Source organism: Caenorhabditis briggsae, assembly GCF_000004555.2.
Source record: "Caenorhabditis briggsae complete genome, chrX, whole genome shotgun sequence".
NCBI lineage: Eukaryota > Metazoa > Nematoda > Chromadorea > Rhabditida > Rhabditidae > Caenorhabditis > Caenorhabditis briggsae.
In genome coordinates this window covers 16,395,057-16,410,336 of record NC_013491.2, presented here as the reverse complement: position 1 = coordinate 16,410,336, position 15,280 = coordinate 16,395,057, and the positions used below count along the sequence as shown (strand labels likewise).

Below are 15,280 nucleotides of genomic sequence, written 5' to 3'. Positions count from 1 at the left end.
CTCCTCCCCAATCAGAGTGTGATTTGGGAAAAAACGAAAAAAACGGATAAGAAGAAAAAGAAGAAGGCGCGGTAAAAAACGGTAAGGGGGTAATGATAAAACAGTATTGGAGAAATGATGCGCGATTTCGGAGACTGGTACTTAGGTTGTACGGAATTTAGTGATGACCTGAATTCAACTAATTTGGATTTAGTATTGGAGTAAAAATTACTGCGGTTACTGTTAAGAAATTGAATTTTTGTTGTACTTTCACAATTATCTGATTTAAAAAAATGTTTGGACGCTGTTGAACTGGATTTTCCGATTCTTCAGAATTGATAGTATTTCCGATTCTACAGAATTGAAAGCCAATTTTTCAATTTTCTAATGTATCCAACTGGTGGAAAAATTGGAAATTTTGAAAAAGGAATTGTTTGAGAAAATGTATGTAATATGAATTTTCATTGAAATTGAAATTACCTCGGCTATAACTGTCGTGCGGATTCAAAAGTTTTCAGAAGTGTCAAGATAGGCAATTCTCAACTTATCCTGTAATTTTTATTGGTTTGACAAGGTGTTGCGGTTCCTTTGTAAATAAATAATATTTTCTCAACTTGCTGAGAAACTTTTTTTCCTAAAAATTTTGATTTTAAAAAATTTAGCTTGGAATCAAGTAAGACATTGTTTCATTTAACTAATAAATTTAAAATTAGGGACACCACTTTGCTCGATGTCTTTTTGCGTTTAAGACATAAATTTACCATAAAACCTGAATTATCCTCAGCAGCTGTCAAAGATAAAAAAGTTGTATCTAATAAATTGTTCATCATAATATCATAAACATTTCATTAATTAACATATTTTTGATATCTTTTACAGGAATTAAGATAACTGAGCTCAAAATTGATTGTTCGGGTGGGATTCTATTAGGAAATACGGTAATGGCGCTCCTGATAGTTTTTCGAACAACTTTAAAGACACGAATCTAAAATCTCAGAGAAAGGAAAACAAATCCAAGAAGTGCATTGGTGTTCATCCGGACTACAGTTTTGGCGGTAGAAGTGTGCGATGACCACAAACACAATTTCATCTCGAATGAGAAAAGACGCAATTCATCATCGGCCTGCTTTTTTTCCCGTTCCTTCGAAACCGTCAAAACCGACCTTGATCCAAACAGTCTCTATTTTTTGTTCCAAAATTCATTCATCCAATGTCGATAACGTTCACCACCACCGACGACCTCGTTTCTTATCCCATTTGGAAGAGGGCAATGTCGTCTCTCCATAACTTTTTTGCCCTTCCAGCTGCCAATTATTTATCTCGCTCCAAAACCGTCGCAATGTACTTTTTTTCGCCTACATCCCCGACAAAGAATGTCGAGAATTGAATAGTAGGCTGGTTGAAATAAATCCGATGTAATCCCATGTGCAACGTGTACTAAAAAGTAAAGGGACAGACAGTTTTTGGATTCGTAACTGTTTTATTTCATGGGTAAACATTCGAAAAAACAGAAAACTGCTTTTATTAGTCAGATAGACACTGCTGAAAATCAGAACAGCATGAAATATGTATATTTATCACTGTTAATTATTTTTCTTGGCGTATGTTTAGCTTTTACCACAGGTGAGTTGTTCGATTTCTATGTTTGTGTTATTAATCCTGACCCAGAATTTGAAGACTCCCAATATTATGAAGTGGACGATCACCACGATGAAAGTATACATGACGTGCAAGAAGATGAAAATTCTGATGTCGAAAACAAGTACATTGAAGCGATGACCCAAAAATTGTCATCAATGAGTAAGTCTCGAGACACGCAAGTAGTAACAAATTGTGTTGATAACATTTTAGCTACGGACGATGTGAAAAACCACATCAAGGACATTGTTCGCGGGTTTTCTGATAAGGGATTCGAGGTATGTAACTATTTTTTGCAATCCATCTGACCTTTTATACTGATAGGACTGTGACACTATCCAAGATGGTTTTCTGGATGCAACCGAAGTGGAATGTTTCATTTCTGAAAAAATGGGATTTGACATGAAAAAACCTGGAGAACAAATTGTGGCCCATTATGATAAGGATATGAATGACAAACTAGATAAAGATGGTACGAGATACAGTATCGGTTATTAAAATGTACAAAAACGTATTTTTGAGTTCATTTTGGCATTTTCAGGAGTCGGAGCTTGGCTTTCAAGTGTATCTTCACTTTGAAACCTTTGATGGGTTCTAGAATGAGAACATCACACTCATGTCAGAGAATTTTTTGAAAGTTCCTAGTTTTTCAGTTATTTGCCTTTTATGAAGGACACCTATTTTGTATTGTATAACATTTTTAGTACAAAAACCAGAAAAAGGGGTGTCCTTCATATACCGTAAAAACTGTAATATAACGCCACCTGTAATAGAAGATTCTCTCTAATATATCGCCATTCTCAAGAGGTGACTGGAGGTAGAAGAGCAAAGTTTTAATGTTTGATTAACAAAGTAGCAGTGGAATCTAGAAACTTCGCACCATTTCGTTTATTTTGGTACACTGTTAATCAATTAAAAAACTAAATTTTGTCACCTCGCATCATCCGAAACCACCCTTCCGAAAAACACAACGCCACGGCGCTATATTACAGGTTTTACGGAATGTGAAAATATATTAGCTGAAAAACTCGGAATTTTCAAAAAATTCTGTGAATACAAAGTTTTCAATCTAGGTTTGTTTTACACCCTCTCAAAATTTCAAATTGATCGGAAACATGACAACCGAGCTTCGAACCCCTAAAATGGTCCAAGACAACTGAAAAGAAAGTTTTTGTATATGTTCTTGACCGGTACAGTATATTTGCAAAATTTCAGAAGTCTGGAACATTGTTGAAAACAAAAACGACGACCTATATGAAGTGAAACCATCTACAGTTGAGATGAATATGAAGTTGTTACAAGGGCTCCAGGGAGCCGACGACGAGGCTCCAGCTCTTCCAGGTCAAGGGATTTTCTTCTAGTTTTTGGGATTATCGGGTGAAACCTTAGATATTTTTTTTCGTATATCGTACCTTTTTTATAATGCTTTTTTCTTCAAATTAAAGTTAATATAAGTTTTTGTTTAAAATAAGAGTGTTAAAGGCAGCAAAAGCATTTAAACAAACATGAAAAATTCAACAATTTGGCAACAAGTGACTAGAAGAGCTCTTTGAGTGGGAGGGAAATGTGGAACCGGAGAAGAAGATGAACACTGACAAATGGAAATATAAATAATAAAGACTTTTTAACAAAAGAACTAACATGACTACAGAGTGAAAAAAAACAGAATATGAACAGAAAAAAAAATCTACAGTGTAACGTTAGCAAAATCAACAACAGCTTGCATCATATCTACACGATCTTCACTGTTTGGCATATTGAAAAGACCATGGAATGCACGGGGGAAATGCTGCCAAATTGTGCGAACGCCTGATTGTTTAAGTTTATTGGCATACTGGACTCCTTCGTCTCTGAAATTGTGAAATTTTAAAAGTAGTCTTCAAAAAGGTTGACTCACTGAAGAATGTCGTAACCAGCAGTTAATACCAATGCTGGCGGAAGACCTTTCGTATCTCCGAACATTGGAGACACATCTGGATTTGTTCCAAGTTTGAAGAACTGCTCTGCCAACTCTCGGTCCACTGGTTTATCCCGTTTTCTTTCATTTAAGTGGTACAACCACTCGGAGTACTGCTTTTGCTCGGAAAGCTCACTAAAAAATATTATTGAATTTTTATTCGAAAATTCTTGTTTCTTACGGTAGCACATGCTGTGAATTCATAACCTTCTTAATGTTACTTTTAGTTGCATCCATTCCCAAATACAAAAGCATCCACCTTGCCATATGTTTTGGGTTCAAGAGAGCTGTTCCCGCATAGGACTTCCAATAATCCTGGTATGACGGACATGTGAAATTGAAAACATGTGTGACCGGATAGATCAGTATCTGACCCCTAAGAACGTCCCGGTTTTCTCGATGTAATCGTTGACACACAACTGCCGCCAGGTTTCCGCCAGCACTATCTCCAGAAATCAAAACTTTCTTTTTGTTGAACGGGAGGTCCGGCAATCTAAATAGATGAAATTATAATTCTTTAGATAATTGAATGGTGAGATACCCATTTTCACAGAGTTCCGATACAACTGCATAACAATCGTTGAGTCCAGCAGGGAATGGGTGTTCTGGAGCAAGACGATAGTCAATGGAGACTCCGTGGCAACCGATTCTGCGGCAAAGTTGATACATTATTCCGTCATAGTATCCTGTAAAGCTGTCATTGTGGTCAGCAGTTTTTTAATTCATGTAGAGTTCAAATCGCCTGAATTTTCAAAGATCTTATTTTATAAAATACGTTTATTTGCTGAATTTTTCTAATATATCGTCTAAATTACATTCTAAATTGTCTATTTCTGTGAAACCTGTATTATAAAGGCAGACCATTATACATTTCCGCTGGACCCCGTACTTCCAAAGAGCGCTTCTAGTACAAGGGTTTTCCGATCGGGAGGAGTTTTTTCAATTTTCCCGTTGCCCTAAAGTTTTTATTGAAATTTCGGCAGAATATAATTCCCGGAATAATATTCACTGCGAATCAACGAAAATTCTTGATTTCAAACAACGAATTTCAAAGGGAGCTCTTCTATTCTTTGAACCTCTCTTGGAATGTCCTTCTATTAGAGGGTCCAGTAGTACTCACTTGCTTCACCAACACACCATCCACCTCCATGAATGAAAATGAGAAGACCATCGTTTTTCGATTCCTCGACTTTGTAAGTAATGCAACTAACTCCTTGGATTCTGGTTCGTTTTTTCTGAAAAAAAATTTTTGAGAGATTATTATTCTTCACTATATCCTCACGGTCACCCCTTTTGGCGGTCCCATCGGCACTAGGAACCCAACCCCCATGATGAATCGTGTAACTTTATTCCTAACCTCCGGTCCAAACACATTTTCGACCAAGTCACCCTGGAAAAATCAGAAAAACCAAATCAAACATCAAATTTGATTCTCGAAAGACTGATGAATTGAATTAAAATGTCACAGGAACACTTACCAAGTACTCATTCGACAATCTCAATAAAAACTCGGCAACCACTAATTTCGACCGGTCGGAGATGTCGAGTGGCAATGGGATGTGTAGAAGGTAGAACGAGTAGGCGAAGAATAATATAACTAAGAGCCAGTACAACCAGGATAGCCACTCCATGGTAAGACACCAGAAAAAAAGATGGAGTTGTGTGTATGTGAATGTGTTATCAGGAACAATACAAGGGTAAATATGTAGAGTGATAATAAGTAATGGGGTCTTAAAGGGTTGATAGCACAATATAACGACTTTTTATGACTTGTTTATGTACAATTATGGAATGACTTGTTCAAAATGTCGTTGGCTACATTTTAGACAAGTGGTTTTCACAAAAAAGTTTGTTGTGGAACATCTCAAGAAGTTACAATCGAATTTTTCAAAATTTGAGAAAATTTGAAAACTTTGCATTCACAGATTTTTATGAAAACTCCTAGTTTTCCAGGTATTTGCCTATTTTTGGCCCATTTTTGTAATGAAAACGTGAAAAAATTGGGTGACTTCAGAAATCGGCTAATAGCTGTAAAATTAGGAGTTGTTCAAAAATTCTGTAAAAGGAAAGTTTTTAACCTAGATCTCATTGATCGTATTATAGAATACTTAGGTCCACAACAAAAGTTTACCACAGTATCTTTATAAGGTTTTTAGTGGAGCAAAATTAAGAGAAATCTAGGTTTGTTCAGAAAGAATTGTATTTGTTTTTTTTTGCTGAAAAAGATAACTCTGAATCTTCAGATTGTTTCTTGAAATATTAAAAAAAAAAACCTAGTTCATCACCTGCAATAAGAAGAAAAATGAAGAAATGTGGGATTGTAGGGAATGGGAACACAAACGATTACATCTTCCATGACATCTACGAACTGCATCGGTTTTATCCGATCGGTTTCATAGTTTCATACGTATTCTATGCAAATATATTTACAAGCCAGAGAGACAAGGACAGAGTGACACCTCTTTTTTCCCTACTTCAATACACAACACTTTTGCTTTCGACAATGAGGGATGACAGAACGACGAACGCTGTCACATCTTCCTCTTCTCACCAAAATGTTGCTTTCGAAATAGTTGACCTACTTTGCACCTCACAGAGAAATGAAGGTGATTTTAAATCCGAAGTTTAGTTCAAATAGAACAAAAGTAGAGATGAAAATTGTTTGAATGGGTGAGAGAGGCAAAGAAATAACACGAAATGGAAAGGTGACAAAAAGATTGGGGGCAAAGTGGCTAAATCATTTGGAAGAAGAGGTGTGGAAAAGATCACCGTGTCAGTCATCTTGGTTATCTTTCAAAATGAGTGTATATGACATTTGGAATGTGATGCACTTTAGGAATTTTTTTCGGCTTAGCTGGTAATATATTAAAATTGAGAAGATCACCTGTTGGGGAAAACTTGACAATAATCCGAGAAACAGCATTCTTCCCAAGAAACAATGAAAAAAGATTAATGAGATAACACGACGTTCCACTAATGGGCAGCAGACTACAGATTGAAACGTTTTCAAACTTGATCGAGATTTAGGATGTGACGAACATTCAGAAACTAATTTAACAAAACAGTCTGAGTAATATTCGTCAAAGTTTTTATTTTCAAATTACCATTTCTAGTGACGACATAGAAAAAAGGTCACATTAGTAAACGGGAAAAATACTAGCAGCTTTCTGTATAGCTGCTTCCATATATATGTTTTAACAAAAGTCTAAAAAAAAAACAAAATGAGAAAAATGGTCTAAAACTTTTGAAATGAATGAAATTGAAATATCGTAAGGTGCAAATGGGATTGAGTGTTCTCAAAAAGTCGGTGGGAGGTGGAAGCTTCATCCACCGCTGTTGGAGGGAATCCGGTTGTTAATTCTTTTTTCCACATCTCCCTTCTTCTTGCGTCACTTCTGCCACACCATCCCAGCGTGTGTTGGTGTTACGCGTACGCAAAAATTTTTTGTTGCTTCATCTGTTTCGTTTTGATTTGCAGACACAGCAAGACGAAGCCGTTTCGTCGGTAGGTATTCATCGGATAACACATGTGGGTAACGAGGAGACTTTACACTAAATTCGTTTCACTTGTTTTTTTAGTTTATGACATAAAAATTGAGAAAAAAATTTGAAGGACCTAGTTCCATATATTTCTAGCGGTCCCTTAAAAATTTGTAAAGTAAAAAACATGCTTTCTTATCAATCGGAAATAAAACTGTACGCCGGAATAAATTACGCATTTTGATTCTAGAAGTCTGTTGACAGAGAGCTAAAACTTTTTATCTTATTAAAATGTGTAAAAAATATGTAGGTTTACATAGCGACAGAGAGAGAGAGAGAGAGAGAGAGAGAGAGAGAGAGAGAGAAAGAGAGAGAGAGAGAGAGAGAGAGAGAGAGAGAATTTTCGCATTTGAAAAACTTCGAAAAATCTTTCAAAATGCGAAACAATTGAATTCTCACAGTTTGGAAACTTGATCTGGATCTATTATTTAAACAATTATTGAAACGGAAAACAAAAGTTCTAAATATTTCATTTCCTACACTATTCTAGAGGAAAATTGTGAACCTTCTAGACAGTGCTGGTCGAGATCAGAACAGTATTCGCTATTTGAAACGATTGTTCTCCGCAAAAAGATAACTTTATTCCGCCAAGAAAAATATAAAGCAAGAAAATTGCAGCTGCTCCATGAGCGCTCAAAACTCGTTAGCAGCATTTTCTCGTCGTCGAATTCTCTCTTGGGTGATATGATGCGTAACTGCCATGTAGAGTAGCTCGAGAACTAGACAGACAAACTCGCAACATGTCATAACAGAAACTCCAGACCACAATCCAAGATGTCCTCCGAAATCAGCCATCATTTTGACAATCTGGAGTAGAGTGTTTAGAATATGTTTTCAGAAAATTTAGAGGCAATGAATGATGTGAAAGCCTGCATAGATTTCTTAAACCTTTTAACCAGACCATCTTATCATTACATTCAAAATAAATATGATGAATGGCAACTCACACCGTAAGCTTCTGACTCAGCCAAAACTTCAAAGTTTAGTGCTTCGTAGAAAACTTCCAACATTGCAGCATTTTCTCTGAAATATACTCTATTTCTAGAATTTAGACGTCTAGATATCCCTACTTATATTCTTCATTGCACTCTTCCGCTTCTTTTTCACAGTGTCCAAGGGAAATATTCAGAGCTTGAGATGGCCAAATTGCTTCAGAATATGATGTGGTGTAGATTGTTTGGTTACAAGGCTGTTGGCATCTGAAAAACGATTAATTGTAATTTTGACTGTTAATCATCTACATACTGTAAAGTCTATGTATAATAGATGGACCCCTAACTTTCAGCTTTAAGCCAATTTATCTCGTTTCCCTTACAAAACATGAAAATGTTGTAAACAACGGAATCGTTCATCGTTATGTCAGAAGTATTTTGTCAGTTGACACATTTTCGATATCTGCTATAGGAATTAAACTAATTGAGCTTAAAGTGGACCGTATGAGGGTTCTTGTATTACAGGTCTCCCGGTAGGTATGCATTCCTGTTCTACAAAAAAAACTTTAGTTCACAATTCAGAATCTATATGTTACATCAATTCTCACCGACACTTGAATGAACCATGAATCTCTCCGATTTGATGAGTGTGCTTCTCCAGACATTCTCGATGATTCTTGTTGAACACTTGACACGGTTGAACACCCCCAATCGACGGAAACCGTGGATCACTGCATCCGCATCGGTCAATAATCAGCTCTTGAAAACATGTGCGATAGCAACCCTATAATCATCGGTATACTATCACATCATGAAAATGCGCGAATGAATTTCCAAGCATCACTTTTGTCTAGTTTGATTGTTTGTACTATAAACTTGAATCTAATACTACATTCGAACTCAAATAATGCTCAACTTGCCCACTCACTTCTGTGGAATATGCATAACCTTTGTAGATGTAGTTTGATGTGGTGCCGTCCTCAACGCAATCTCCATACGGCGCAGGTAATCTGCTCATCTTCTTCTACAAAAAAAATTCGAACATGTTTTGGCATCAAACAAGAAAGTAAGCTACCATTCTCATACCAAACGAGGAGATATAACCGGTCGGTGCCGAGTAGCCAAAAGTGTCCGGGAATGGAAAATCGTCTTTGTCATGGATGGTCAGTCGGATGCCGACGGCTTCTGATGTTGGTAGGTAGTCACTGGCATTCACAAACAACATTACGCGGAGGCCTAAATCATGCATAACCTATTCATAAATGGGTACAAGGAATATATCGAATTACCGTATTGAGGACCAGCTCTCACACTTGACTTGAAGATTTCTCTGTCATGATTGAACACAAAGCAGTTGCCGAACGTAGGATCAGCAACAAGTTCAAAATCTCTGAAAGTTTCGAATTGTGTGAAAGCCAAGTTCCAAGTACCAACTTATCAATATCACATGGTTTTCCATTGAACGAGCATTTATGAATCAAATTGTGTTTTGCTTGAGACATCAGAATTCTGAATAGTTAAAAATTTTTCAAGTATTTAGCGAACCTCGTTTATTTCAAAAAACTTCCCTGACTTTAACAAAAGAAAAAAATGCAAAAGATAGGATGAGTAATTAAACCATCAATCAGGTGCAGGGGAGTCAAGGGGCCGAACAGCATGGAACCGGGCACCTTCACTCACTACCGCGGCGGGAGTCGTTCTCGAGACCGCCTGTTTGGTAGATGGGGTGGCTATCCACTCAACCAACCCTGCACATCTGCCTGGGTATTTTGGGAAAAATATATAAACGTTTCGGTCGTTGAGAGGGCGGTGGGTTTTTAATTGGCTCCTGGGAAATCATGTAAGTAATAGAGGGCCTATTGCATATAGAATGACCGGGCCTTCCTTATTTGTAAGACTGTGAGGTACTCCTCTGTCTCAGTGTTTTCTTCGAACTTGGACAAGAATAACTGGATTATGCAAAGGCAATAATAGGATTGGTTGTATTTTTGATGTTTCCAATAAAACTCGAATAATCAGTAACAGAAAAATAATAATAATATTTTAAAGATTTAAATAATGATCTACTATTCGGGATCGTTGAATTTTTTTCAAACTCTCAACATTTCTCCTCGACACAGGCTTCACTTTCAGAATATGTCTGCGATTTGAACAAAAATTCAATGTTTTGTACCTTTGCTCTTCTGACACGCACTCATTGCGAAAATGATGTTCTCCTTAGCTTTGGTCACAATAGCCACTTCGTCTGTCATGTTCTGAAAAAAATCAAGGTGATTGTACTAGTGAATGAGTTGCAAGAGTGAGTTCCTACAAAGATCCACATTATGATAAGTCATTTCTGAAAATTTCGAAAAACTCGAAATCAAGTAAAAAATCAAGACATGTAACTTCGAGTGTTCTAATAAAAAAATTAAGATTGCGGTCAGTTCCCAAATATCAATAAAAAATTCTAGAAAAAAAGGAGAAAAAAGCAGACTTTAAGTCTTCAACATTAGGCTCAAATTTGTTTCAACATACCAATTTTTCAAGTTTTGAAAACTTTAATGGGTGACGTAGCATTTTATGGAGCACGATGTATTATGCATTTCAAATTTTTCATTTAGACTATAACTCGATCAGATTTCTCTGTCGAGATTCAAACTTACTCCAAATCCCAACGCTTCCCGCTCTTCTGTTGAAATGTCAGAAAACTCCTCTGTATCTCCAAAATACTCCCACAAATTCAAAACTAGGGCTGCCTAAAATTAATTTCTAAAAAATATTCTTTGATTGACAACTCACATGCTCATGTTTGATACAAAAAAGTCCCTTGCTCTCACAAATGCACGGCTCCTTCTTTATTTCTGATCTTTTGGTGCCTGGAAAAACGAGTTATTCCGGATTTGTACTTTTCAGCATTCTCTGCTCATTCTTTGTTTTATTGTTGTGTGTGTGTGTGTGTGTGTGTGTGTGTGTGTGTGTGTGTGTGTGTGTGTGTGTGTGTGTGTGTGCGCGCGCGCGCGCGCGCGCGCGAGAATTCGTGTGTTTTTATTCTTACCTTTCTTGGCTTTCTTGCTACATAAATAATGCTCATCACATGCTTGACATGTTGTATTCGTCCATTGCTCCTGGAAAAAATCTGTTGACGATAGGGGTCGCGCATCTTTTGCAAGAAAAAAGTTTCTATTTTCTCATGCAAACAAGTAGGCGGTAGCAACACGAAACAAGAATAACCCTACTCTTCTATGACATGGCCACGCATCGTTGGTCTGACGATCAAATGCACAAATGCACATGTCATTATCGCTGGATGGCTTTTCAGTGGATTTTTCCTCGCATTCATTCGAACCATCCTCTTCATCGCATTCACATGCAGAGTTCGCTGGTTCGAATGTTCCCTTCTCTCCGGCTCCTCGTTTTCTTCGTTTTGCTTGGATAGTTATTCCATCCATATCATATTCAACGCCATCGTCAGACGCTTCAGCACTACTGTCACCAGCTTTTTTCATTACACTTTTGAAGACACCAAGCTAGAAAAAGAACCAAGATGGAAAAAAAAAGGATGAGTAGTACAAAAAATAAGCTTACAATTTTACTAATACTGTCATGGGATCTGATCACACTGTCTTTGTATGGATTCAGGTTGCAAAGAGTTATTGCTGGGAAGGGAGCTGGAATTGTGGCAGTTTGAAAAAAATTTTTTTTTGTAAGTCACCAGTATCGAATTTTAATTGAATATCTGTAATTTTGTCCATCTTTTGATACTTCTGGATTACGGCTACTGCTTGATTGATGAATTGGATTGCACAGATCAAAAGTAGGAACACCCAAACTGCCCTGAAAATAAAAAATTGCAATTACAGTACTAGTCAACATAATATTTAAAAAAAACATAGTTTTCAGTTGCTTTTTGATCATTTTAAGTATTTCCAAGAGTCTGCAGCTCGGCAAAACAGGTATCTTTCAAAAATGGGCAAACAGCTTGAAAACTAAAATTTTTCAATAAGTTCTGTGAATGCAAAATTTTCAATCTAGGACTGATTAACACTCTCCAACATTTTCAAAGTGATCGGAAATTTGACAGCCGAGCTCCAGACTTCTGAAAATTTTTGAAACGGTTGAAAATCACCGAAAAAATATGATTTTGAAAATCTTATTGACTGGTAAATTTTTCGCAAATTTTAAAGGGGTTTTTATTGGATTATAAATAACAAAAAGCAACCCATTTCCAAACACTTACCTGTACAAACTATTTGGGGCTTGTCCGAGCATTGGTATACCGTGACTTGAGGTTTTATAACAAAACTGTTGCAGATGCCATCTTATCCGTTCCCTGAAGCATTTGTTAAAAATCAATTCAAGAATCAAATCTAACCTGTAGGACAATCTAGTTGGGTCTATTTCAATTCCTCCATTTTCAGTCAATAAGTCACATTGGATTTCCTTCTCGTTTGCGTTATTGCTCTCTCCATAAGCATACGAAGTCATAATTTCAGCAACATTCAAAAAGTTAGTATCACTAGCCAGATAGTTGGAAAAATCGGTTTTAAAACTTCGAAGTGATCGTAAATCTGCCTCATCTTGGAATCTGTTTTTGACTTTTGGATTTGGTTGGAACTTGAACATTCGAGGATTAGGAGGTCCTCGATTCATATTGGCTGTATTGGATAAAGGGACAAAAGTTGGGAAAAAAGCAATTGTTCGGGAAATGAGGAGTCGTGGCTGATGAGTAGAAGGAGAAGACACCCAATGCATTTCTAACGAGCTCGATGGTTCCTGATGTGTTGTTTCTTTTCGGGAATGCATGAGTCCCTGTTAATGTTTTGTATGATCATTTGCATCATATTCTATGATAACAACTGTTGAATCTCTCGAAACACTTTATTGTGCACCTAAGCCGACGTTGAAAGTCACGCAAAAAGGTAAATTTGCTGATAACGACTACACGTACTGTCAAGAACCATCACGAAATACCTGATGTTTGCACAATCGGTGATGACAACCACCGTTTTCTTTCAGGAGATGAGGACAAAAATGGAGCGTGATAATCATGTGGAGCTGATGTATGTCAGTTGGAACAGAGCGAAATTGTTTATTTGGGTTTTTTATTGACAGTGATGTTACCAGGATGGCACAATTCTGCAAAAAATTAATTTATGAAGTTTAAGAAATTTTCAGTTTCTCATCGATTTCCCGAAATGCTCGAATTGGTCTTCTTGGAATTTTTCGAAATGCCAAAGTTCCGAGTTTTAAAATTTTGGAATTTTGGAATTCTGGATTTTCGCAATGTCAAAAATTTCAAAATTTCGGAATTTCGGAACAACGCAATTTTGAGAATTTCGGAATTTTGGAATTTTACGATTTCGGTAATTTCTGAAATTTTGGAATTTCCGAATTTCAAAATTTTAAAAATTTCAGAAGTTACAATTTCACAATCAATTTCAGAATTTTGGAAATTTACAATATCGGAAATTTCGAAATTTTGGAATTTTACCATTTTGAAAATTTCGGAATTTCGGAATATGGAAATTTTGGAATTTTGGAATTTTACAATTTAGAAAATTTCAGAAGTTGGAATTTCCCAATTTCGAAAAAGTAGTAATTTCGGGATTTCCCAAGTTCCCAATTTCGAAAATTTTGTGATTTCGACAAATTTTTTCGCGGGCGTTTTTGATATACCGTAGTCAAAGTAGCTCAGATTCAAGAAAAAAGCTTTGGAAATATTCCTGTAGAAATTTACGGAATTAGGAATTCTGTTAAAAACCCATTTGAATAATTTCGAAGAATTAAAACATTGCAATAATGCAAAAGTTCATCAAGGTCCCTGCTCATTGGTTTTAAAAATATGTTAAAAGTGTCATTTCCGTAGCACAGGTGATTTTTATGTCCTTGTATTAATGTTCTCATCATTCAAAAACTTTGAACCTTTATGATTTAAATAAACGTGTATGTCTGATATCATTTAATATGCAGAGAAGCTGAAAAATTTTTTCCAGTTCCGCTTAGTTAATTATTTTTCAGTTTTTTTCTAAAAAATTCAGCACATTTGCTATGCTTTCTAAATTGAAAATGAGATCTCTGACATCATTTAACGGTTTCTGATATTCCAAAGTTCCAAGTCCACTTCTCTTATCAATCACTTTAGCTTGTCTAACACCACAGCTCTGTTTTTCCACCTCTAGACGAAAAAAAATTTCCACAGATTTCCACTTATCATCTCTGGTTTTTTGTCGTTGAAATGCATCGACGTGACCGTCTTATCAGAATTACCAAAGCCGCAAGAGCATCGGACGTGCATGCCGGGCACAATTTGTAAGCTTCGGACACAGTTGAGCGTCATCGATGACAAAGGTTGTGAGATCGACGAACATATGTGACAAACGTCATGCTTGGAAACTTTCTTCTCATCGAAACCATCCAATTTCCGGTTCAGATTGATCTCTTCTTGACTAATTTGTAAATCAATTCAAGTTTTGGAAGTCTCAAATTCCAAGATCTAAAGGAGATTTGGTTCAAAAACTAATGACATGAAAGTTGAAACAAAATAAATAATGCTACGCAGTTTTGACTAAAGCCCAATGACAGAATTACTTGTCATTCTCAAAGAAAACACAAAAATATTTTTTGTAGATTCACTCAATTTCCACATAACACGAATGTGATGAAATACCGCACCATCACTTCACTAATCACATAATCGAGTATTGAAATTCCTGTACGTGAGCACGTTATCAGTGCGAAACCATCGATTATCAACCACAACCTTTCATTTCTGAACTTTTCCCCTTCTCTCTGATTCAGCACACAATCAATAGTTGTAGATTTAATCTCTTTATGACGATTTATATAAATTTATGAACACAGTTGAGTTTCAGAGGAAACGAAGAAATCAATGGAATATGTTATGAGCACAAAATGAATGGATGTTTTTTCAAAAAAATACAGTAATCTGGCAAATGGAAGAGTAGGGGAAAAAGAGTGCACATGAGAACAGTGAAAAGAAATCACACGTTTAAGTATTGGAATTTGTTTTTTCTGCAAAAGGATAGGTAAAGTTTAATTGGATTTGACGATTTTTTGACTAGAATCGAGGGGGGTTGGGTTTTGTTTTTTTGCTGAATGAAGGCAAAAGTGTTGGAGATACAAGAAAATGAGTTAAAGGAAGAGGAAATAACAAAACAAAAACATAACTTAGAGTGAATAGTATGTGAAAGAACGTGGATTATGCGTACACATATTAAGGCAAGTCTCTAAA

General features: G+C 36.2%; 3 protein-coding genes across 3 annotated transcripts; 1 reads left to right on the top strand and 2 right to left on the bottom strand.

The window, feature by feature from the left end:
- Window positions 1–1,538: 1,538 nt before the first annotated feature.
- On the top strand, window positions 1,539–2,978 carry CBG22773 (the record flags this gene model as incomplete). The annotated part of the gene is made up of 4 exons (XM_045240330.1): window positions 1,539–1,602; window positions 1,657–1,895; window positions 1,942–2,089; window positions 2,833–2,978. The coding sequence occupies 4 exons, from the start codon at window positions 1,539–1,541 to the stop codon at window positions 2,976–2,978; spliced, it is 597 nt and encodes a 198-aa protein (XP_045097658.1).
- A 326-nt stretch (window positions 2,979–3,304) lies between these two features.
- CBG22774 lies at window positions 3,305–5,205 on the bottom strand (the record flags this gene model as incomplete). The annotated part of the gene is made up of 7 exons (XM_002645472.1): window positions 3,305–3,467; window positions 3,515–3,709; window positions 3,756–4,067; window positions 4,116–4,260; window positions 4,695–4,809; window positions 4,857–4,964; window positions 5,053–5,205. 7 exons carry the CDS (start codon window positions 5,203–5,205, stop codon window positions 3,305–3,307), a joined length of 1,191 nt encoding a protein of 396 aa, XP_002645518.1.
- A 2,542-nt stretch (window positions 5,206–7,747) lies between these two features.
- Window positions 7,748–12,678, bottom strand: Cbr-mec-10 (the record flags this gene model as incomplete). The annotated part of the gene is given in 18 exon segments (XM_002645473.1): window positions 7,748–7,921; window positions 8,062–8,137; window positions 8,185–8,313; window positions 8,655–8,830; window positions 8,975–9,070; window positions 9,122–9,282; window positions 9,336–9,436; window positions 9,481–9,555; window positions 10,220–10,233; window positions 10,236–10,301; window positions 10,692–10,784; window positions 10,828–10,904; window positions 11,084–11,153; window positions 11,265–11,555; window positions 11,614–11,696; window positions 11,741–11,862; window positions 12,266–12,358; window positions 12,401–12,678. Coding segments are annotated over 18 exon segments (2,175 nt in total).
- Window positions 12,679–15,280: the final 2,602 nt, after the last annotated feature.